Source organism: Podarcis melisellensis, assembly GCF_964234715.1.
Source record: "Podarcis melisellensis genome assembly, chromosome: 15".
Taxonomy (NCBI): Eukaryota; Metazoa; Chordata; class Lepidosauria; order Squamata; family Lacertidae; genus Podarcis; species Podarcis melisellensis.
In genome coordinates this window covers 2,141,816-2,164,494 of record NC_138532.1, presented here as the reverse complement: position 1 = coordinate 2,164,494, position 22,679 = coordinate 2,141,816, and the positions used below count along the sequence as shown (strand labels likewise).

At 42.7% G+C, this 22,679-nt stretch overlaps 1 protein-coding gene across 2 annotated transcripts in view; it reads left to right on the top strand.

The window, feature by feature from the left end:
• The first annotated feature begins 230 nt into the window (after positions 1-230).
• The window catches only part of BIN3 (bridging integrator 3), a 126,257-nt gene continuing 103,808 nt past the window's right edge, over positions 231-22,679 (top strand). Inside the window, exon 1 of one of the 2 annotated variants that reach the window (XM_081891164.1) lies at positions 231-337. In XM_081891164.1, coding sequence (XP_081747290.1) covers positions 330-337 — 8 coding nt within the window. In that variant the 5' untranslated portion in view covers positions 231-329. The remainder of the gene's footprint in view (positions 338-22,679) is intronic. The other variant, XM_081891166.1, reaches the window with a different exon arrangement.

Genomic DNA, 22,679 nt, shown 5'->3' with positions numbered 1-22,679 from the left:
TAAAAATTATTTATAGACCCTCCCTCCCCCCCCCCGTCTCTGCTCTGTCGATTCCTCAGAGGATGCGCGTGCACGTGAAAGGAGCCCCTCCCGGAGGGCGACAGGCGGGCCGGGCTGCCGGAGAGGAGCCTCCGGGGAAGGGGCGGGCGCGGCTTCGGCCCACGCCCTGCCTGCCCGGCCCCCTCGGGACGCCCCGCCCCCGCGCTGGCTCCACCCCCAGCCCGCCTCGCGCGAGACGTCATCCCGCCTGGCCCCGACCTCACATCCGGAAGCAGGACCGTGGGGAGAGCAGGCATTTCCGGGAGAGGCGCCGGACCAGAAGGGGGACCATGAGTTGGTGAGTTGTTTCTGCGCTCGGCCCCCGAAGCCCCTTCGCTCCGTGCCGTTTCCTCATGCAGCCCGTGGACCCTGCGGGGCTTCCAAGCGGCCCTCCGGACCCTCCGCGGGAGCCCCTCCCCCCCAGGGCCGCGGGTCGTGGGATGTCCCTGCTCCTTATCAGTTCTTTTTTTCGAAGCACGTGGTCGGGCAGCAGTTGGGGCTTCAAAGGGTGTGAAACTCATAGGCGTTAGATCTCCAAACTGTTATTAGACATCCGAGAGAAGTGAACCTTCATGTACTATCGGAGTGCATCTCTGATTACCCGTTGTTGGCAGGGCGGGGGGTGTGTGGAGACACTTCTGTTTCCACCCCTTGCTTCAGAGGAACATAATAGAAACGTAGGAAGTTGCCTCATCTAGAATCAGGACATCGGTCTGTGTATCAAAATATTCTTTACAATGACCAGCAGCACATCTCCAGGATTTCAGAGAGGGGCCTCCCCTAGCCCTGCCTTGAACATCAGACTTTCTGCATGCAAAGCAGGTGCTTTATCACTGAGCTGTGGTCTCTTCCTTGAGGTTTATTTTTTTAGTGTCTGGTTGGTCACTGAGGGAAGTAGGATATTAATAATAATAATTTTATTGTTCATACCCTGCCCACTGCCTGGTCTGTCCCAGTTGGGGGCTGCCTAAGTTCTTGCTTTTGTTTACTTCTTATAATTATATCCTGCTTTTCCTCCAATGCGCTCAAAGCAAATTCCTCATAGCTGTCCTGTGATGTAGATCAAGCTAAAAGAGAATGCGTGACCCATGGTCACCCAGTGAGCTTCATGGCTTAACGGGTCTCCTCGGTCTTATTGTGACAACCCCTACACTGTGTTGGCTCTCCTAACATTTTGTTTTGTTATGCTCAAATTTTACTGGCACATGGGAGTTCCTGGTGGCCTTCCATCCAAGGGACTGATCAGGTTCATATACTGCTGGCATCAGTTAGTAGAATTGTAGCTGCAGATTCTGCAGGGAATTCACTCAACCCATGGGGAATCAAGTCCCTGCAGTAGGTTATTTAGAAGTTTTTCTCTGGCTTCAGAAGGCTGTACTAAAAGGATATTTTAGTCTGATCAAAGAATGCATATTTCCTCTTTATTAAAAATGCAACTGGTTCCAGGGAACAAGCACTTCCTTTTGTCATTCCTTCACAATGCATGAACATCTGAAACCCATAGACCTTCGTAAAATTGTGTTGGTGTATTTTTTAAAAAGTAGCCATGTCAGTCTGTTAACAGCAAAAGTTCTCAGAGACCTGTGGCATCTTGTGTGCATCGTTGTTGGGGGTTGTTTTTTTTAAAAAAAGAAGATAACACAGGTACCTTGTAGGCAAGGTCCTAGAATAGATGTTAGAAGTGGACAACAATGACTTTGTGTGTCTGATGTGTAAGAAGTCTCACCTTGCATCAAAAAAAAAATTATATTGGACCAATGAATGGTACTTTGTTTGCTCCACTGCCATCCACAAAACCTATCAGAGAAGAGAATGGAACCATTTTCTCCATTTACTCATGGAACAGGGTCTGTCTTCAGCTAATCCCATGGATCAGGGGACAAAACCACATTCTCCAAAAACTCTACAGAATTCGTAAATTGTTACTATTTTGTATTCTTTTTAAAATATAACTTGTTCTTCAATCCTGCTGCTTTTTCAACTCCACAATTCTTTCAGTTTCAGGCTCATAGTTGCTAGGATGCAGACTAAGGAGTTAGTGTAAAAATGCTTAATATTCTTTATTTCAACATTCGCTTTTTTTTACATTCCCAGACGTTTGTTCTGGAAGTTATTATGGAAGACATTTGTTCTGTTATTTTGTGCCATTTCAGAGTGATACCTTGTCTATGTTACAGCTCCACTAAAACCATCTTTTCCCCCTCTCAATAGAAGCAGCCCTGGGCCTTTACTCTGGGATCAGTAAATGTTGAGAAGTTGCATAGCACAAAACAATTATATCAGTATGATCCAAATAGTATTTGGATCAACCAAAATTGAAATACTTAGTGTAATAAGTAATTGTAGTGATTACTCTGGGGAAAAATAGATTAGATTTCAAACTAAAGCAAATTAGGAATGATCATTAGTTCAAACTTTGTGCATGGACTAAAGGTTTGTACCTGGAAAGCTTTGAACGTTACCTGAGGAAGGCACCATGCTTCACTTATTTGGTTACCTTCCTAGTCAATTATAATTAAGTTCAAATCATTTCTGTACCGTTGGCAGCTGCTTAAAATCTTCAGGAGTAATTAAGAGAATGCTAAAGTTGCTTTTGATCTAGAACATGATCCCAAACAGGAAGGATGCTCAGGGCTGTCTTAAGCATATCCAGCACCATGATGCAAAGATCCCTCCGGTGCCCCCCCCGCCTTTCCCAGAGTTGTAGACCTCTTTTAAGGGGGGGGGGGCAAAGTTGTTGACCTTTTTAAGGAAAGGTTCCCCAGAGTTCTTGACCTATTTTTAGGGAGCTGATACATTGCTTATATGTTATCTCTGCTTGGGAAAAGAAAACAGGAAACATAAACAAAGAACCAGTAGCTTAACTGTATCAGAAAGGCATCCAGCCAATTTGGTTGCCAATAAATATTCCTGCAGACATTTCTGAGATCATGGTCTTTCCAATTAGTGGCTTTGTTAATTGTCTTACTTTAAATGTTGTGAGGATCCTATGCCCTTTTAAAATGTGGTTTTTGGGAGTGGAGGGCTATTACGGTTGTTTTATTTTGATTATGTATTTTGTGGTTTTATATTTTGATTTTATTCAGTGAAGCACCCCAAGACCTTGGGGTATAGGGCAGTATATAAATTAAATTAATAATAATAATCCCACCATCCACATGCCTCTTTTTGTCCCTTTACACTGGCATGTTTTGCACCAGATTTCTTTCAACGAGCATCAGTAGATAAAACTGGAGGTGTGGGGGGGAGAGGTTAACAGTGAGAGAAGAGAGACAGACATCCCCTTCCATATCCTATGCCTTCCTGCAGCACTACTCAGAAGTAAATATGACTTTGTATACAATGGGGCTTACTCTCAGGTGCATTTACATACAATTATCATTGCTGCAGAAATTATACCTTTATATTGCTTTTAATTATTGCCTGCCCCAGGAAGGTGACCTTTGCAATATGAAAGTGCAAGACTGCGTTGCAAGATCAGAAATACCGAATATAAAAGTGGTAGGCAAGGGGTGAAGGGTGGAGACAGATGGCTGGTGACGCACAAACTACCAATGCTTCATCCAGCCCATATCATAGAAATGGCCCCTCTACCCCTTTTAATTTCGTGGCAGCGCCCGTAGAGCGGGGCACGCACACGACGCCCATAGGGCAGCGTACATGGCATGGCAGGGGGTGCGATCAGCGGTGATCCTGCCCAGGCAAGAGGAGCTGCCCAGGAGGCAGCAAAAGAGGATGTGGGGCTGGGAGGGACGTAGTCCTTGGCTTCCCCCCACCTGTCCGTCTCCTCCTCCTCCTTTCGGGGCAGGGGACTCCGAGCCTCTCTGAAAGCCGGAGGAAGGCAGAGAAAGCCTCTCTCAGCACAGTGCCAACAACAACGGAAGCCGCTGGGCGGGCCCCTTGACAGCCCTATGCCAATCCCAGGCGCGCAGGGAGGAGCTGGGCAGCCGCCTCAGTGCCTTGCTTGGCTCCGAACTCATGCAGAGCCCGCGCCCGCCACTAGAGATAATGGTTAAGACGTCCCTGAGGATGCTTAAATTCCACTGAAGTTAGCCAAGATTGCAACTGGTATTTATTGGGTGTGTGTAAATTGTTGTTGGGCAAAATAAAGGCTAAAAACCTACTAAAAAAACAGGGTCCCTCTTCCGCTTAAGCTATTGGCTGGTTTTTTTGGTGCTCATGATGTTATTCTTTTAGCCGAAGCCTAAACGTTGCAGTTCCCTCTGAGCTCATTGAAATTTACTTCCTAATAAGAACACTTAGAATTGCTGTCTTAGGTTGCAATATTGTGCCACACATAGCTATGAGCTATGCATCAGTAAATATGCATAGAATCAGGCTTTTGGTTTTATGCAGTCAAGTTGGGCTAACAAAAGGCAGCAGGTTTAGGGATTAATTTGTGGCTGAACAAATACAAAGTAACATTTGGTATTGCCATATTGGTTTTTAAAAGGCAGGTTCAAAAAAAATAAATCAGCTGTTAATCTTTTGTTAGAAAACCAGCATAGGACTCACTGATGTATTTGTTTCTGACATCTCATGCAGTGATTTTTGCCACCTCATTTTCACATGTTTGCAAAAACATGGTCCCTGCATGGAAAATTGGAGCCCTTACTGAAGAAAATGTTTTCCTGTCATGGTTATGTTTCTATTTTTCATAGGTAAGCTATTTCACAAAGATGGCTCCCTGTGCGTAAATAAGCTGGCAAAGTCACTGCAGTGTTCCACCATTTTAGAAATAAACATGAGAGTTTCTCTCACTGTCCTCACAACAATCAAGCAGTAAATGTGCCTGCAGAGATCAGCAGCCCAGGTCCATTTTGGTAGCATTGGAAGCTGTCTTACAGCAGCTGACCTCATACAAGGCCAGAGTATTTGTCCCTCTAGCTCCTCTGATTGATGCCAGCTTTCCAGGGTCTTAGGCAGGTTTTTCACATCACACCAAGGAGTACCTTTCACTCCGACCTTAGAGAATAGGCAGTTAGAATAGGCTAGTTAGAATAGGCTAGTTAGAATAGGCAGACCATGGATAGGTGGACTAATAATCTCACTTTTCATAGGTGATCTTCAAAAGCAGCTATCACTAGAGGATCCTAGAGACCTAAAGGGGTGAGGGTGGTAATTGATGGGTTAAATAATAATTAATACAAACTTTTAATTGATTTGGCAAAGCAAGCATGCCAGTTACTGTTAAATTAGTTTTAAGCAATGGAAGGAAAAATAAAGCAATGTCTATGAATCTATGGGAAACAACACAAGCAGGTAACCAGATATTTGTTATGGAACTCAGTGGTCAGAGAATCTTGTGGTTTCATTTTTTTTTTTACAAAAGCAGGTTTCTAGCTATCATAGAGTTGGAAGGGACCCTGAGGATCATCTAGTCCAACCCCCTGCAACCTTGGCATCATTAGCATCATGCTCCAAACAACTGAGCTATCCAGCTCATCATCCATGGTTGTGGGGAAATCATATAAAAGTCTGCATATTGTCTGGTGATGATTAGCACAAGGACGTGCTGTGTTTTCTCTACTCATTTTCCTGTGTATTCCAGTTTCCATTTCTCAGCCTTCGCCACTAGTCATTGCCACAAAAATTCACATGCTTTAGCAAATTATTATTATTTATTGAATTTATATACTGCCCTATACTCGGAGGTAAAATAAAAATATAAAAATATAAAACCATAAAATACAAAATACTACTCCAAAATCCCACGAACTCCCTAGACACAATCAGAAAAAAATGGGAGGATGACATAGGCTATGAGATTAACCCCACTCAATGGACCAAAATGTGGTCTAAACCCCTCTTTAAATCCATATCAATGAAAAGAAAAGAACTTACTCTGAAACTCACCTACAGGTGGTACCTAACACCAAGAATACTAGCGCTAATACGCCCAGGAACCTCACCAAAATGCTGGAGAAGGTTCACCTCCACAGGCACATATCTCCACATGTGGGAGTGCCCCAAAATCCAACTATTTTGGACAACAACCATAGGAGAAATACCGTATTTTTCGCTCCATAAGGCGCACTGGACTATAAGGCACACCTAGTTTTTAGAGGGGGGAATCAAGAAAAAAAATCATAACCCCCCCCCCAGCCCCAAAGAGCAAAGAAGCCAAGACAGCAAGCGGGATGCATCCCGCTCACTATCTTGGCTTCTCCCATAGCTGCGCGCAGCCTCTCCCGGATGGATTCCGCTCGCTGTCTTGGCTTCCTCTTTAGCCGCACACAGCCTCTCCAGCCGGGAGAGGCTACGTGCGGCTAAAGAAACTATAGCTGCGCGCAGCCTCTCCCGGCCGAAGGGGTTGCACGCGGCTATGGCAATACCCCCACCTCCCGCAAAAGCCCACAGGAGCCGCACACTCTTCAAGGAGCGTGCTGCTCCTGCGGGCTTTTCTACGAGGAGGGAGAAGGGACTGACTGGCCGCGTCAGTCCTTTCTCCCTCCTTGGGAAAAGCCCGCAATAGCCGCACGGAGCCTGCTTCCCCCCCTGCATTCACTCCATAAGACGCACACACATTTCCCCTTACTTTTTAGCAGGGGAAAAGTGTGTCCTATGGAGCGAAAAATATGGTAAGTAAAATAACCAAGCAAGTATTAAAAATCGCCCCAGAATTGGCCTTACTAAACATCTTCCAAGAAAATAATGCCCACTTACACCACAAAGAACTCATAACCCACCTACTTTCAGCAGCCAGAAGCGTCATAGCCAGACATTGGAGAGACCTGTCAGGAGTAAGCATGGACCAGTGGTACCAAATAGTATGGGAAACAGCCCTACTAGAAAAATTAACCAACAAACTGAAACTGACATGGGGACAAATAGAAGAAGACACCTTCATGGCTCCCCTTTATCACATACACAGCCCAACAAGACAATGACAAAAATCCACCAACAGCATACAAATCAATATGCCTAACCTGATCCAAAACCCACACATGAAAACAAAGACCACCACAGCCAACCACAAATGAACAGCCACACCTTAGGCCAACCCCAACCTCTCCCACCACCAAAGGAACACAAGTGAACAGCAAAGAACAACAAGCAATGGTCACACCAAACCCTACATATAGTAAGTAAAATAGAAACATCGCCACCCACCCCCACCCCCATCTCCCCCCCTTCATCTCCTTCCCACTTTTCTTCCTAACGTCTCAACAAATGAAACTGATTTATAAAAATGTTACCGGGGGGGGGGGGGGAGAATATGAGAGAGAGACATTGCACACACTTTTGTAAATCAAGAAAATCTTTAATAACAAACCAACCATAAAATACATCAAAATAATAACAACCACCCAATAACCAGAATTATTCTGGAAGCATAATAAATTGTGTGGTAAAAAGTAACTACAGGTTTAAGAAGTTGGGCTTCTTAGGATTTTTGGTACAGAATACATACCCTGCCTGTGTTACTTAGCGGTAACTCCTGTTGAACTCAATTGCAGCTAAGCTATAGTTCCTGATATTTTCAGTAGGTTTCAGTCTGTACAGTGCTAGCCAACCTGTTTGGGACAGTCAAAGTATCTTGTCTGTTAGTGTAGTTTTATATGGCATGCTGGTGGCGTGCTATGCAGATAGTCTTTTTTGTGATATAAATACAGAGACATTCTAGCTAATCATGATTTACTACCCAGGCGCTTCTACTTTGCTCCTCCCTTGGTATGAGTGGGAGAAACAAGCAAACCAGGAAACCTTCATTTCATATTACTTCCATATCAAGGAACATGGTTTGCTTCTCCCCGACTGTTAGGTTCAGTCGTGGACGACTCTGGGGTTGTGGCGCTCATCTCGCTTTATTGGCCGAGGGAGCCGGCATACAGCTTCTGGGTCATGTGGCCAGCATGACTAAGCTGCTTCTGGTGAACCAGAGCAGCGCAATTGCTAGCTAATGAAGCCATGGATTGTTGTTGGTATACTGGGCAGTGGGCATTTTCCAGTCAAAACTGGGAGCCCCATTGGGCTTTAAGATCCAGTGAGTTGTAGCCATTACCACCCCTACTCTCTCTCTCTCTCTCACACACACACACTCACACTTCATTCTCCTACTGTATATATTACACGCACACACTGCTGTGTCATAGCATATATCTAAAGTGGCTTACAGCAATAAAACAAAACTTCAATTTAAAACCACAAAAAGCTAAAAAAAAACTGACATCAGTTAACCATTGTGGAAGGATGTACAGTTGACTCATATCTTACATGGGGGTTACAGTCAAGGGATGGTGCATAAAGCTGAAATCGCCTATAGTAAAAAAAAGAACCCAGGAACTGATCCTGCACAAGTAATCTTTACTTCCAGAGCTGGTGCACCAAATGAGTCTTGTTCTGCCAAACAAGGCAGAGAATTTTTAAGCTCTTCACTTTGTTTCCTGGGCTCTGGGAGGCTCTTGGTGACCTGAAGACGGTTCAGCAGAATTCAGTGGCCAGGATGCTTCCCGGGGCAACATGCTCTGAGCATATAATGCCAATCCTGGCCCAGCTACACTAGCTGCCAATTATCTTGACCTATAAAACCTTAAATGGCTCAGGACCACAGTACCTCAGGGACCACCTCTGCCCATATGAACCACCCCAGACCCCGTGATCAACATTCATGTGCTTCCTCCCCAAGAGGTCCAGAGGGGGGCAACAGGAGAACAGGCCTTTTCCGTGGGGGCTCCCTGCTCTCTCCATATATTTAGGTGCCAGGCAAAAACATTCCTCTTTCTAAAGGCTTTTGGATAAGTAAACAATCTGGCTTTTTAAACTGTTGGGGGGTATTGTTATTGTTTGTTTGTTTTATTTTTCTGTTTTTATAACATAAACTGCTCTGTGATCTTGGGATGAAGGGCGGTATAGAAATTTAATTAATAAATATAATAAAAAATGAACTCTTGGGTACTGAGAAATTGCATTGGGATACTGCAGTAGACCTCTGTGACATACGTGGCAACAGACTTTTAACCGGTATGGGAACATTCTAAACAATTAACTGTGTTGTTTTTACCTCTTATTGTCCTTTCCTGGCAATCTCTTAAAATATCGTGCAACATTTCCTAGTTCTTGGCTGGATTTTAACACTGTGGGACAAACCAGATGTGATAGTGGCAGAACTGTACAGAATTATTATTATTATTGTTGTTATTATTATTAATTAGAATTTATATACCACCCTATACCCAGGGGTCTCAGGGCTGTTCACAAAATAAAATCAAGATATAAAACCACAAAATACTTAATAAAAATTAAAACAACAATCCGACCCCCCCCCTTTTTTTAAAGGGCATAGGTCTGATGTAAATCAGATCAACTAAAGGCCTGGTTAAAAAGGAACATTTTTCCCTGGCGCCTAAAGGTGTATAATGAAGGTGCCAGGTGAACTTTCCTAGGGAGAGCATTGCACAGACAGGGAGCCAGTGCAGAGAAGACCCTGTTCTCGCATTGCCACCCTCTGGATCTCTCGAGGAGGGGGCACACGAAGGAGGCCTCAAGATTATCTCAGGGTTTGTGTAGGTTCATGTGGAAAGAGACGGCCCTTGAGGTATTGCAGTGCTGAGCCATTTAAGGCTTTATAGGTCAAAACCAGCACTTTGAACTGGGCCCGGAAACTAATCGGTAGCCAGTGCAGTTGGACCAGGATCAGTGTAATGCGCTCAAACCGTCTTGCTCCAGTGAGCAACCTGGCTGCTGAATTCTGCACCAGCTGAAGTTTCCGAACCGTCTTCAGAGGCAGCCCAGTGTATAAGGCATTGCAATAATCTTAACGTTGAGGATACCAGAGCATAGACAACACTAGTTAGGCTATCCCTGTCCAGATAGGGGCATAGCTGATGGAAGGCACTCTGGACCACTGAGGCCACCTGAGCTTCGAGCGACAGTAAAGGATCCAGGAGTACCCCCAAGCTACGAACCTTCTCCTTCAGAGGAAACGTAACCACATCAAGAGCAGGCGACTTCCCACCCATCTGGTCTAGGGAACCACCCACCAACAGTGCCTCAGTCATATCTGGATTGAGCTTCAGTCTGTTGGCTCTCATCCAGTCCATCACTGAGGCAGGACACTGGTCCAGCACTTCCACTGCCTCAGCTGCAGATGTAAAGGAAAAATAGAGCTGAATAACATTAGCACATTGCTGACAACGTATTCCGAACCTCCAGATATCCCCATCCAGCGTTTTCATGTAGGTGTTAAACAACATGGGGGATAGGATTGAGCCCTGTGGAGCCCCACATTGAAGGTTCCACAGGGCTGAAAAGCACTCCCCAAGTAACACCCTCCGGGAACGATCATCCACATAGGACTGAAATCACGCAAAGCGGTGCCACCCACCCCTAGTTTGGAGAGTTGTTCCAGAAGGATACCATGGTTGATGGTTTCAAAAGCCGCTGAGAGGTGGAGAAGAATTAACAGGGACATGTTTCCCTTGTCTCTCTCTTGACAGAGGTCATCATACAGGGCAACCAAAGCAGTTTTGTGACAGTATTGGACCTAAACCCGGATTGAAATGGATCCAGAAAATCAGTTTATTCCAAAAGCACCTGGATCTGATCCACAACCACTCGCTCCAGAACCTTGCCCAGAACAGGGAGATTAGCAACTGGCTGGTAGTTAGTTAGGTTCTCTGAATCCGGGGAAGGTTTCTTAAGGAGTTGTTTTACTGCTGCCTCCTTCAAGCAGGCAGGCACCACCCCCTCTCGTAAAGAGACGTTGACCACCTTCCTGGCCCAGCCAGCTGTTCCCTCCCTGCTGGTTTTTATCAGCCAAGAGGGACAGGTGTCTAGAGCGCAAGTGAGTCTGCCTCTAAAGCAGCCGGGTGGGTGGGTGGTTTTATGTTTTAGCGTTTAAAACCCTAAACAGTTTAGGATATGAAGGACCAACTGCTGTATTTGTTACGAATTATTTGTTAGATTTATATACCACCCTTCATCACAAGATCTCGGGGTGATTCATCAGATAAAAATACAAGGTAAAACACAAGTAAATAGTTAATACAACAACAACCCCTTTCCCCAAAACACATTTAAAAGGCTGTTGAATATTAATCAGGCTTATAAAACCAAAAAAATACAAATACAAATGAACACTTAAGAACAATTCCACCCCCCAATAAGCAACACCCACCTAAGTTTAAACCCCATCCTCATTAAAACCATAAGGCCCACACCCTCGTTCCACCCCCAGAGGGACAAGCCCCTTTGTTGTCTCCCCTTTGGCTTTCTAGAGCTGCCCCCGCAACTGGTAGATGCCCACCTTGGGCAGCAGGTGTCTCCCATGCTGCCTGCCTGCCTGCCCAGGTCCTGGTCCCTGCCCTGCTTGCACAGCTGCAGCAGGCAGGTCCTGGTCTGGAGGTCCAGTAGAGACTCCCATCTCCAGCAGGTCCCCTGGGCAGCAGCTGCAGGCATGTGAGATTGCTCTAGTTGTTGATATCTTCACTGGGGTTGTTTATTATTTCACCCATTTCTTTTAGTGAATTGGGTGAGTCCCATAGACAGAGCCTTCTCTGTGGTCACCCCTCATCTCTGGAAGTCCCCTCCCATTTTTCGGCTGAGCTGTAGGAAATTTGATGCTGATTAAAATTCTATTTTTACTAAGGAGTACTGCTAAAGCTCATTCTTCTTACTTTAATTTACTATGTTTGTACTGTATTTTTATGTATTGTAAGCTGCCTTGAGAACTGTTGGTTAGTAGGCGGGATATTAATAAAATGCAGCATGAGTGGGAGGGTGCGCTGTGAAGCCCTGTTCTCTTCTCTCCCCTCTCCTGAAATTTGCTTTTTTTTTAAAGCTGTTTTTTTCCTGGTGAATCTCTGTGGCCAGATGTAACCCATATTGGGTAAAAAAATAGCTTTTTAAAGCTGTTTTGTCAACTGCTCAGAGGACTTTGGTGAATGGGCAATACATATATCACAGAAATGAAGAAATACATTGTTTTGGGTGGAAAAGTACAAGGGAAGAATGGTTTGTGCTCGCCCCACCCCCCACCCCGCCAGTAATATTCTCTATAAAAGAGAGAAGTTGTGTTTCAATGAAACCATGGAGATTAAACCTAGCCTTTCCCTGGGCTCATGCACTTTCCCGCCCTTCTTTCCAGTGCTACATACAGTAACTCATATATGTAGACCTGGGTTATGGGTGCAACAATTGAATATCTAGTCAGTTTTTATCTTACAAAGCAAAAAATAAATAAATTGTGCAAACTAAGGCAAGTTCTTAAAGAAATGGGAGTGCCAGACCACCTTATCTGTCTCCTGAGAATTCTCTATATGAGACAAGAAGCAACAGTTAGAACTGGGTATGGAACAACTGATTGGTTCAAAATTAGGAAAGGAGTAAGGTAAAGGTAAAGGTACCCCTGCCCGTACGGGCCAGTCTTGACAGACTCTGGGGTTGTGCGCCCATCTCACTTAAGAGGCCAGGGGCCAGCGCTGTCCGGAGACACTTCCGGGTCACGTGGCCAGCGTGACATCGCTGCTCTGGCGAGCCAGAGCCGCACACGGAAACGCCGTTTACCTTCCCGCTGGTAAGCGGTCCCTATTTATCTACTTGCACCCAGAGGTGCTTTCGAACTGCTAGGTTGGCAGGCGCTAGGACCGAGCAGCGGGAGCGCACCCCGCCGCAGGGATTCGAACCGCCGACCTTTCGATCGGCAAGTCCTAGGCGCTGAGGCTTTAACCCACAGCGCCACCTGCGTCCCGCTGTACAAGGCTGTATATTATTGTACAAGGAGTACAAGGCTGTATATTATTCCCCTGCTTATTCAACTTATATGCAGAATACATCACGCGAAAGGCTGGACTGGATGAATCCCAAGCCGGAATTAAGATTGCCGGAAGAAATATCAATAACCTCAGATATGCAGATGACACAACCTTGATGGCAGAAAGTGAGGAGGAACTAAAGAACCTCTTAATGAGGGTGAAGGAGAAGAGTACAAAATATGGTCTGAAGGTCAACATAAAAAAAAAACTAAAATCATGGCCACTGGTCCCATTACCTCCTGGCAAACAGAAGGGGAAGAATTGGAAGCAATGACAGATTTTACCTTCTTGGGCTCCATGATCACGGCAGTCACAAAATTAAAAGACGCCTGGGCTTCCGGTTTCCGTCGCGAGCAGAAAGGGAGCGCGGCAAAACTCCGGAGGAGTTTTCCGAATAATGCAGTGATCAGGGGGGGGTCGTAAAGGCACTGCGCCCTCCCAGAAAGCTCAAGGGGGGAATCCCTTGAGGGAAAGAGCCCCAGCCGTGTGGATGCGGATCGCCGCTTTTCAGGTTTTTTTGTTTAAGAGCCCGGAGTGACGAGACCGCTAGCATCAAAGGGGAAACAACGATCCTGCATTACGATGCCTCAGGCTCCCCCTGGAGAAGGCGACGGACCTCCAAAATCATAAGTGCGGAACCCTTAGTGTGAGTAGCTGCTTTCTATTTCAAAACCTTTGAAAATACACTAAGAGAACGCCAGATGTTAGAAGATTCAACTTTGGGAGTTTATCTCGATCAGAGGCTTAAAATGGCGCTGGCTATAAAGTAGCAAGGAGGTGGCAGGAAGTCTTTTTCTCCGCTTGACTGTGTGAGCTATAAAGCCATAAAGCAATTTACTTGTGAGCTATAAAGCTATAAAGCAATTATCTTGGACTTTTTGAGTTACAAAGCAAATATTTTGGACTTCTAGAGTAACGAACATAAAAAAAAAAAACTTGAAACATCTCACAGCCACGGACTTCTATTAAGAGGAGCTGCCAAGATTTAAAAAACAGTCTGACATCGAGCCTCTTCAAGACGGGACCTTTGTGGGTTTAAATAGAGAAAAAAAACTGGTTATATGAACTGCCTGTAAAAGTATTTGGGAGAAGGACCTGAAAGAGCTGGTTGGAGACACTGGCTGGAAACACGGTTTAAACACAAAAAGAATTAGCAACGAAAGGACCTTTTAACCTGTGAAGAACTGCAGGCACAGGAGAGAGGTCTCTTTAAGACCACTACGCTTAGGACAAAACTTCACAAATTTAAAGTACAACTCCCCAGCTCATAAAACTCTCACCTTCACTATGTACATAATTTAGTGTCTTTCCTCCCTCTGGTCCCCCCTTTTTTTTATTCCCCCTCTCCCTTTTCCCCCCATTTACCTCCTCCCCCCCCATTTTTTCTTTAATACTTTAATATTTGCCCTTCTTGCCCTTCTTCCCTCTCTTCCCTCTTTGTTGTAACAATTTAATTTAACTAACCTAACTAAAAATTTATTTAATACATTTTTATCCTCATTCATATACCTTTAGTTATGGAAGGACTTTAAACTACCTGAACAACATCTGACCCAGGATGCTTCTTTATTTGCTGGTTATAACCTTTTACGCTGAATGATAAGGTGATTAACTACAGTCTGCTGTTGGTCACAACTGGTGCAGAGCGGCTTCAGGGACATAATTATATCTCTATAGAAACTGCAGAAAGAGACCTACTGGAACGTGGCATCAGAGTCACCAGAGTGCAAAGACTCAGCACAACTCCTGAAAACTGGATTAAGCCAACAAGTGGCTGAAAATTACAGGAATATAGAAAGACTATACAACCCCTCCTGGATTAAAAAAGAAAGACTCTATATTTGATTTTTGTCTATTCCCTCTTATCTTGTTTAACTTTGTCCTGTCTCTAATAACAACTACACTAATATACTAATTCACTTTGAGTATTTAATAATCCAAAGGTTTTTAGAAATGTAAATGGGATTTAACAACTTTGAGTGAATAATTGGAAAGAGGTGAACTGAATTAAGATAACGAAAGCTGTTAACTAAAACGGGGAAAAATGAAAGAGGATAAAAAGACAGGAAGATAGGAGAATAATTTACATAGCCTAGAGTGTCTCTGGGGTGGAGAATATATATACATACAAGGGGAAAGAATAAAAACAAAAAATAAAATAAGGATAAGTAAGATTGTGAGCCCCTTTGGGGAGAGAGAGACAACTTACGAGATGTCGTGGAAAGATGGTAAAAAAGTTGGAGGGACTCCAGGAGATAGAAAGGCATCCCGGCAAGAAGAGATTAAAGACCTAGACATTCTATGGCTAAAAATCAAAGAGGAATTCAAACAAAGAGAAATGCACATGGAAAGTAAGTTAGGAGAATTGCAGGAACAAATAGATAGTAAAATAGAAAGTGCTGTAGGCGAACTCACAAAAAAGATACAAGATCTGACAGTCAATTCAAAAATACTTGAAGAATCAAATAAAAGAACACAGAAAGATTTGAGGGATCAAAAGAAAGAAACAGAAAAGCTAAAGGATGAAGTAAAAAACTTAAATAAAACACAAGATCAACTATGGGACAATTTGGCCATGGCAGAGTTGCGTCAAAAATATCTTAATTTAAAATTCAGAGGGATTGCCGAAGAGGCAAACGAAAACATAAGGGAAAGAATAGTTAAGGAACTAGCAAAATGGCTGCAGATGAAAGAGGAACAAGTAGCATATACCATAGAGAACGCATTTAGAATAAGAGGGAAACCACAACAAATTAAATAAAAAAAAACCCCGGGAGACTGCCTAGTAATTTTTAACACCATAGAAATGAAAGACACAATTCTAAGAACGAGCTTTAAAAAAAAGCTGATAATTGGAGATCGTCCAATCATCATTTTTAAAGAAATTCCAGTCAGGATTCTACGTAAAAGGGAAGGATATACACAGTTGACAACTGTGCTGAAGAGAAGCACAATTCAGTATAAATGGGAATTCCCAGAAGGGGTTTCCTTCTATTACAAGAACAAAAAATTCAAGTTGACAGACACACATGAAGCAGAAAAATTCCTGAGAAGGTACGAAAAAGATCTGGGTAGAGAGGAAGCAAGACAGCGAGGAGGTGACTTGGATGCGGGAGGGGGGAGTGGAGTTGGGGGCGGGGGGGACGGAGGAGGAGACGGAAGACACCAAATCGGAGGAAGAAGAGGAAGGAGAAGACAGAGAATCTAACAGAAAGAATAACACCAGATTCTAAACCAGAAACAAGGATAAAGCGCACGCAATAATAACCCAAAATGTCTCTTAAGTTTCTTTCGTGGAATGTGAATGGTTTTAATGATAAGCCCAAGAGAAATAAATTTGAAAAGATTATAAAGAAAAAAAATATTGATGTCATTTGTTGCCAAGAAACTCATGTTGCCAAAAAACATAAGCATATTCTAATAAACAAGAAGTTGGGAATAGAATTCATCAATTCAAACTCAAAGAAAAAAAGAGGGGTAGTAATCTATGCGAAGGAGAAACTAGAACCCAAACAAATTTGCAAGGATGAGGATGGAAGAGTTTTAGGAATTCAAATTAACTATCAGGGAGAGAAAATAAACGTGGTAACAGTCTATGCCCCAAACTCAAATAGAATGGAGTTCTTTAAAAAACTGGAACAATCTTTATTAGAGCTAGATAACAATAAATTGGTCTTACTCGGAGATTTAAATGCGGTTCCGATGCCAGAACTAGATAGAAGTACAAGAAAAAAGAACATAAATCAAGGGAAACTACCGAAATCGTTTAATGATCTGGAAGAAAATCTGGACCTAATAGATATATGGAGATACAAAAACCCTACAACGAAACAATTTACCCATTTCTCTGAACCACATCAGAGCTGGAGCAGGCTGGATCAGATATGGATCTCAAGAGAATTAATAATAAGAACGGAGAAATGTGAAATTCTACCCAGAACCTTATCGGATCATAGCCCAATAACATTACAATTAAAGTGGAAGACCCAAGGGTTGTACAGATGGAGAATGAATGACTACCTACTTGAAAAAGAAGAAGTGATCGAAAAAGCTAAAACTACCATAAAAGACTATTTTGACTTAAACATCAATAAAGGAACAGGTATAGACACAGTATGGGATGCTAGCAAGGCTGTGTTAAGAGGCCTCCTGATACAACAAAATACCCAAAGAAAAAAGGCCAAAGAAAAAAAGAAAGAAGAGTTAATCCATCAATTGAAAGAATGTGAAAAAAATATGATAAAAAATCCAAACGACGATGGCCATAAGCAACAATATAAAATGCTCCAAACAGAATATTCAATATTAATAAGCCAAGAGGTGGAATGGGGAATAAAGTTAATGAAACAAAGGTCCTTCGAATCGGCAAATAAAATTGGAAAGTTTCTGGCGTGGCAACTGAGAAAAAGAAGAAAACTTAGTACCATCAATAAAATAAAAGTTGAAGAACAAGTCCTGGAAAACCCTAATGAAATAAAAAAGAACTTCCTTAAATTCTATGAGAACCTATATAAAAGAGAAGAAGATTTAATGGGCATCGCAAAATACCTAGAAGAAAATAGCCCCAAAAGTATATCAGAAGAGGAAAGAACCGCCTTAAATAAACCCATAAAAATAGAGGAGATCCGGGAGGCAATCAAAAGGATGAAACTGGGGAAAGCCCCAGGCCCAGATGGGTTATCCGCCAAGTATTACAAGGTCCTAGAGGAATACATAACACCAGTACTACGTGACGTAATCAACGAGATACTAAGAGGAGGAAAAATGCCAGCATCCTGGAAAGAAGCCTATATCACGCTGATCCCGAAACCAGACCCAGACATACTAAACATTAAGAATTACAGACCGATTTCATTATTGAATAATGACTACAAGATATTTGCAGATATAATGGCACATAGACTTAAAAAGTGTTTAACTAATCTCATTCATATTGACCAGGCCGGTTTCCTTCCCAATAGACAAATAAAAGATAACATTAGACATACGATAGACATTATCGAATATTTAGAATGTCATAATGAAATTCCCGCGGCTTTAATGTTCGTTGATGCCGAGAAGGCTTTTGACAATGTCTCCTGGGGTTTTCTGATAAAGTGCCTGGAAAGATCAGGGATAGATGGCACATTCCTGGAAGGAGTTAGAGCAATCTACACACAACAAAGAGCTAGATTAATTATTAACAATACCTTGACAGAACAGTTTGAAATAGCAAAAGGCACTCGACAGGGGTGCCCTCTGTCACCGTTGTTGTTTATCATGGTTTTAGAGATAATCACAAACAAGATAAGAAAAACCCCAGAGATCCGTGGCATAAGAATAGGAGCGAAAGAATATAAACTGAAAACATATGCAGACGATCTTATGCTGTCATTGGAAGAACCAAAAGAGAGCGTCGGCAAAGTGTTAAAGCTACTAGAGGAATTTGGAAAATTATCCGGATTTAAATTGAACAGAGCAAAAACCAAAATAATGACCAAAAATATGGAAGAAGAAACCAAAGACGATCTTGAAAGTCAAACTGGAATTAAAATAACTAAAAAAGTAAAATACCTTGGAATCTGGTTAACTATGAAAAATATAAATCTGATTGAAAATAACTATAAGAAAACATGGAAAGAAATAATGAAGGACTTGGATACATGGAACAGAATACATCTCTCTTGGTTGGGGAGAATGGCGGCGATTAAAATGAGCTTACTACCTAAATTACTCTTCCTATTTCAGAATATACCGATAATTAGAGGAACCTCAATATTCAAAGAATGGCAGAGATTACTTTCCAAATTCATTTGGCAGGGAAAGAGACCAAGAATTAGATTTAAACTGCTCACAGACCAAAGAGATAGGGGTGGTCTCGCGGTCCCAAATTTGAGGTTATATTACGAAGCTGCATGTCTCTGTTGGGTAAAAGACTGGATTGTCATCAAAAACAAAAATTTGTTAGATCTAGAGGGGTTTAAGATTCGGTTGGCATGCCTATTTATGGCGAGACAAAGGAAGGGTTCATAAAGGTTTTTCTAACCACATTTTCAGAGGGCCACTGCTGGAAGTGTGGGAAAGGAACAAAAAATTGTTGGAGCAGAAAACGCCCTGGTGGTTATCACCAATAGACATTTTAACAATTAAAAGATCAAACATTGAGGGGGAAAGATGGACATATGAAGATTTACTAACCAAAACAGAATCCGAGTGGAGGATTAGACCTTACGAAGAAATAAAAAGCAAGCTGACTGGCTGGATTCAATACCATCAAATTAATTCAATGTGGAGAGAAGATAATAAGATCGGAATAAATGACAAGAAATCTAGATTTCAGATTGAAATAATAGAAAGTAAAACAAAATTATTATCAAAAATGTACAACCAGTTGCTTGAGTGGGACACCAAGGACGAGGAAGTAAAGGATGTGATGGTGAAGTGGGCGGTAGACCTAGGGTACAACATAGAGTTTGACAAATGGAAGGCATTGTGGTGTAAAGATATGAATTTCTCAGCATGCACGACACTAAAGGAAAACATATATAAGATGATGTACAGATGGTACATAACGCCGGTAAAACTACATAAAATGTATAGAACAGGCGATAAATTGTGTTGGAAATGTAAGAGCAAGGAGGGCGATTTTATCCATACGTGGTGGACGTGCGAGATTCTCAAAAAATTTTGGGAATCCATCTATAATGAATTAAAAAAAATTCTCAAATATACGTTTGTTAAAAAACCCGAAGCCTTCCTGCTGGGGATAATTGGTAAGGATATCAAAGAAGAAGATAGAACCTTTTTTCAATATGCAATGGCGGCCGCCAGAACCCTCATAGCACAGTACTGGAAAACACCAAAAATCCCAACACTAAAGGAGTGGCAACTTAAATTATCCGATTATTTGGAGTTGGCTAAATTGACACAGAAAATAAGAAATCAAAGAAGTGCAAAATTTAATAATGAATGGGATAAATTTAGGATATATATGGAAATAGAGATAAAGGGAAAATCAAAATGTTGATCAGAAACATATATGTACTTACAGAAATCACAGTAGGCATTAGATAACGCTTACTACGTAAAAAGTTTTATTAAGGAATAGACACAGCAGATAGATAAATAAGGTAATATTTTCCGAAATCGAGATAAGGGGAAGTCGATCAATGTCTTTTAAAGTTGTATGTTTTTCGTGTTTTTCTTTTTTTCTTTTTTTCTCTTTTTCTCTTTTTCTCTGTTTTTTCTTTTTTCTTTTGTCTTTTGTACGTTTGTGAAATATATTTATGTCAAAATTCAATAAAATATTTTTTTTTTTTAAAAAAAAGAAATTAAAAGACGCCTGCTGCTTGGGAGAAAAGCGATGATAAACCTAGACAGCATCTCAAAAAGCAGAGCCATCACCTTGTCGACAAAGATCCATATAGTTAAAGCTATGGTTTTCCCAGTAGTGATGTATGGAAGTGAGAGCTGGACCATAAAGAAGGCTGATCGCCGAAGAATTGATGCTTTTGAATTGTGGTGCTGGAGGAGACTCTTGAGAGCCCCATGGACTGCAAAAAGATCAAACCTATCCATTCTGAAGGCAATCAGCCCTGAGTGCTCACTGGAAGGACAGATTGTGAAGCTGAGGCTCAAATACTTTGGCTACCTCATGAGAAGTGAAGACTCTCTGGAAAAAACTCTGGTGTTGGGTAAGATTGAGGGCACAAGAAGAAGAGGGTGACAGAGGATGAGATGGTTAGACAGTGTTATAGAAGTGACCAACATGAATTTGACGAAATTCTGGGAGGCAGTGGAAGACAGGAGTGCCTGGTGTGCTCTGGTCCAGGGGGTGATGAAGAGTCAGAAACGACTAATTGACTAAACAGCAACAGTAGTAGTGAAATTTAGGGACATTGGGTGATATTCAACAACGTTTACTCAGTGTGTAGACCTTTTGAAATTAATGGACCTAACTTGGGTCTACTCCGAGTAAGACTTTGTTCAATACTACCCATTGCTGTCAATGACAAATATTGTATGGGCCCCATCATTTCACACTGCCCTACTTCCTCTCTGATCTCTCTGAAAGTTTGAGGCAGTATGTTTCTGAATACCAGTTCCTGGAAGTCACAGAAGGGGAGAGTGTTGCTCTTGTGCTCAGATCCTGCTTGCGGGTTTCCCACAGGCTTCTGGTTGGCCACTGTGGGAACAGAATGCTGGACTAGATAGGCCACTGGCCTGATTCTGCAGGAGGTTCTTGTGTTTAATGTTTTCTGCAGCCTCTTGTTTCTTTGCTTGCCTTGCCTCTCCTGATGTTGTTGGCTGGCGTCCTCTGATGTCTCTCCTAGCTCCTGCCAACCTAGTAATTTGAAAGCATGCCGGTGCAAGTAAATAGGTACTGCTATGAGGGGAAGGTAAAAGGTGTTCCCATGCCCTCTGGCTTCTGTCACGGTGTTCTGTTGTGCCTGAAGCAGTTTAGTCATGCAGGCCACATGACCCAGAAAAGCTGTCTGGACAAACGCCAGCTCCCTCGGCCTGAAGCGAGATGAGCCTCAACCCCATAGTCACCTTTAACCCAGGGGTCTTTTACCTTTACTCTTTTTTTTAACCTTATGTCACAGTAGATCTCTTCTGGAAAGGGAGTTGGGTTATGATCCTTTTATCCCATGTTAGAATCTGGGATAGAAAAGCTACTTTCCACATGACTCCTGGTACCTAGGTTATGGGTGCAAAAACAGAATGGCTAGTTGCATTTTTTTCCAGTTCAGCAGCACTTTACGCTTTTCTTTTCTTTTTGAAATTCATAAACTAATACACAATTCACATGACAAATTGTTAATATCCCATTTTTAATAGCTATTCTTAATTGGACACCACAAACATAAATGGGGTTCTGCCCCTGCAGTTGTGACCAAAACCACAAGTCATTTGAATAATTAATACAGTGGTGCCCCGCAAGACGAACGCCTCGCAAGACGAAAAACCCACTAGACGAAAGGGTTTTCCATTTTGGAGGCGCTTCGCAAAACGAATTACCCTATGGGGTTGCTTCGCAAGACAAAAAAAATCTTGCATCCCCCCGTGGGTTTTTTTCGCTTTTTTCACCCTTTTCTTAAGCCGCTAAGCCGCTTATCAGCTGTTCCGCTGATAAGCTGCTTAACAGCTGATCGCTGGAAGCCGCTTGACAGCTGTAGCGCTAATCCGCTAAGCTGTCAATGGGCTTGCTTCGCAAGACAAAAAAACCGCTAGACGAAGAGAATCGTGGAACGAATTCTTTTCGTCTAGCGAGGCACCACTGTATTTACAGATACATACATGTATATATTATATGTGTTTGAAATTAGCCAGGCACATTTTGCGACTGGCACAGGTCCAGTTGTGACCGCATGGAGATCTCTGGATGCCAGGTGGGTAATTGACATCTCAATCTGGCTGGCTGCTCCAGCTTTCATAGCAGGTCAGCAGAAGAGCTTATTTATTGCATTTATATCCCATCTTTTCCTCCAAGGAGTACATGTTTCATCCCCTTCCTCAGTTAATCCCTACAATGACGCTGTGAGGTATAGCTGCCTGGGGTTTAGCTTCTTCTGTCAGTACAGAGGATCCAGGCAGCCACGGGCTAAGCAGCCAAGCACTAAGATTTATTTGGAAGACCTTTGAATTCAAAATCTGTGAGCAGCATCTTTTAACTGGCTCAGGCTGCCTCCTTCCATGCACACCCTCTCGGTGTTCTCCATCCTCAGAGGCTCATGGGCTGGCACACTCTCTGTGAATTTCTCTCTCTCGAGGCGCATTTGGCACCTTCAGTGCACAGCTTCCATCCAACAAATGCTGAAGAAGCACCACTTGAGGTGTATGTTTTTAGGATGCACCTAATTTTTGTGATTGTAAATTATTTTAAACTGTTTTTAATGTTGTATT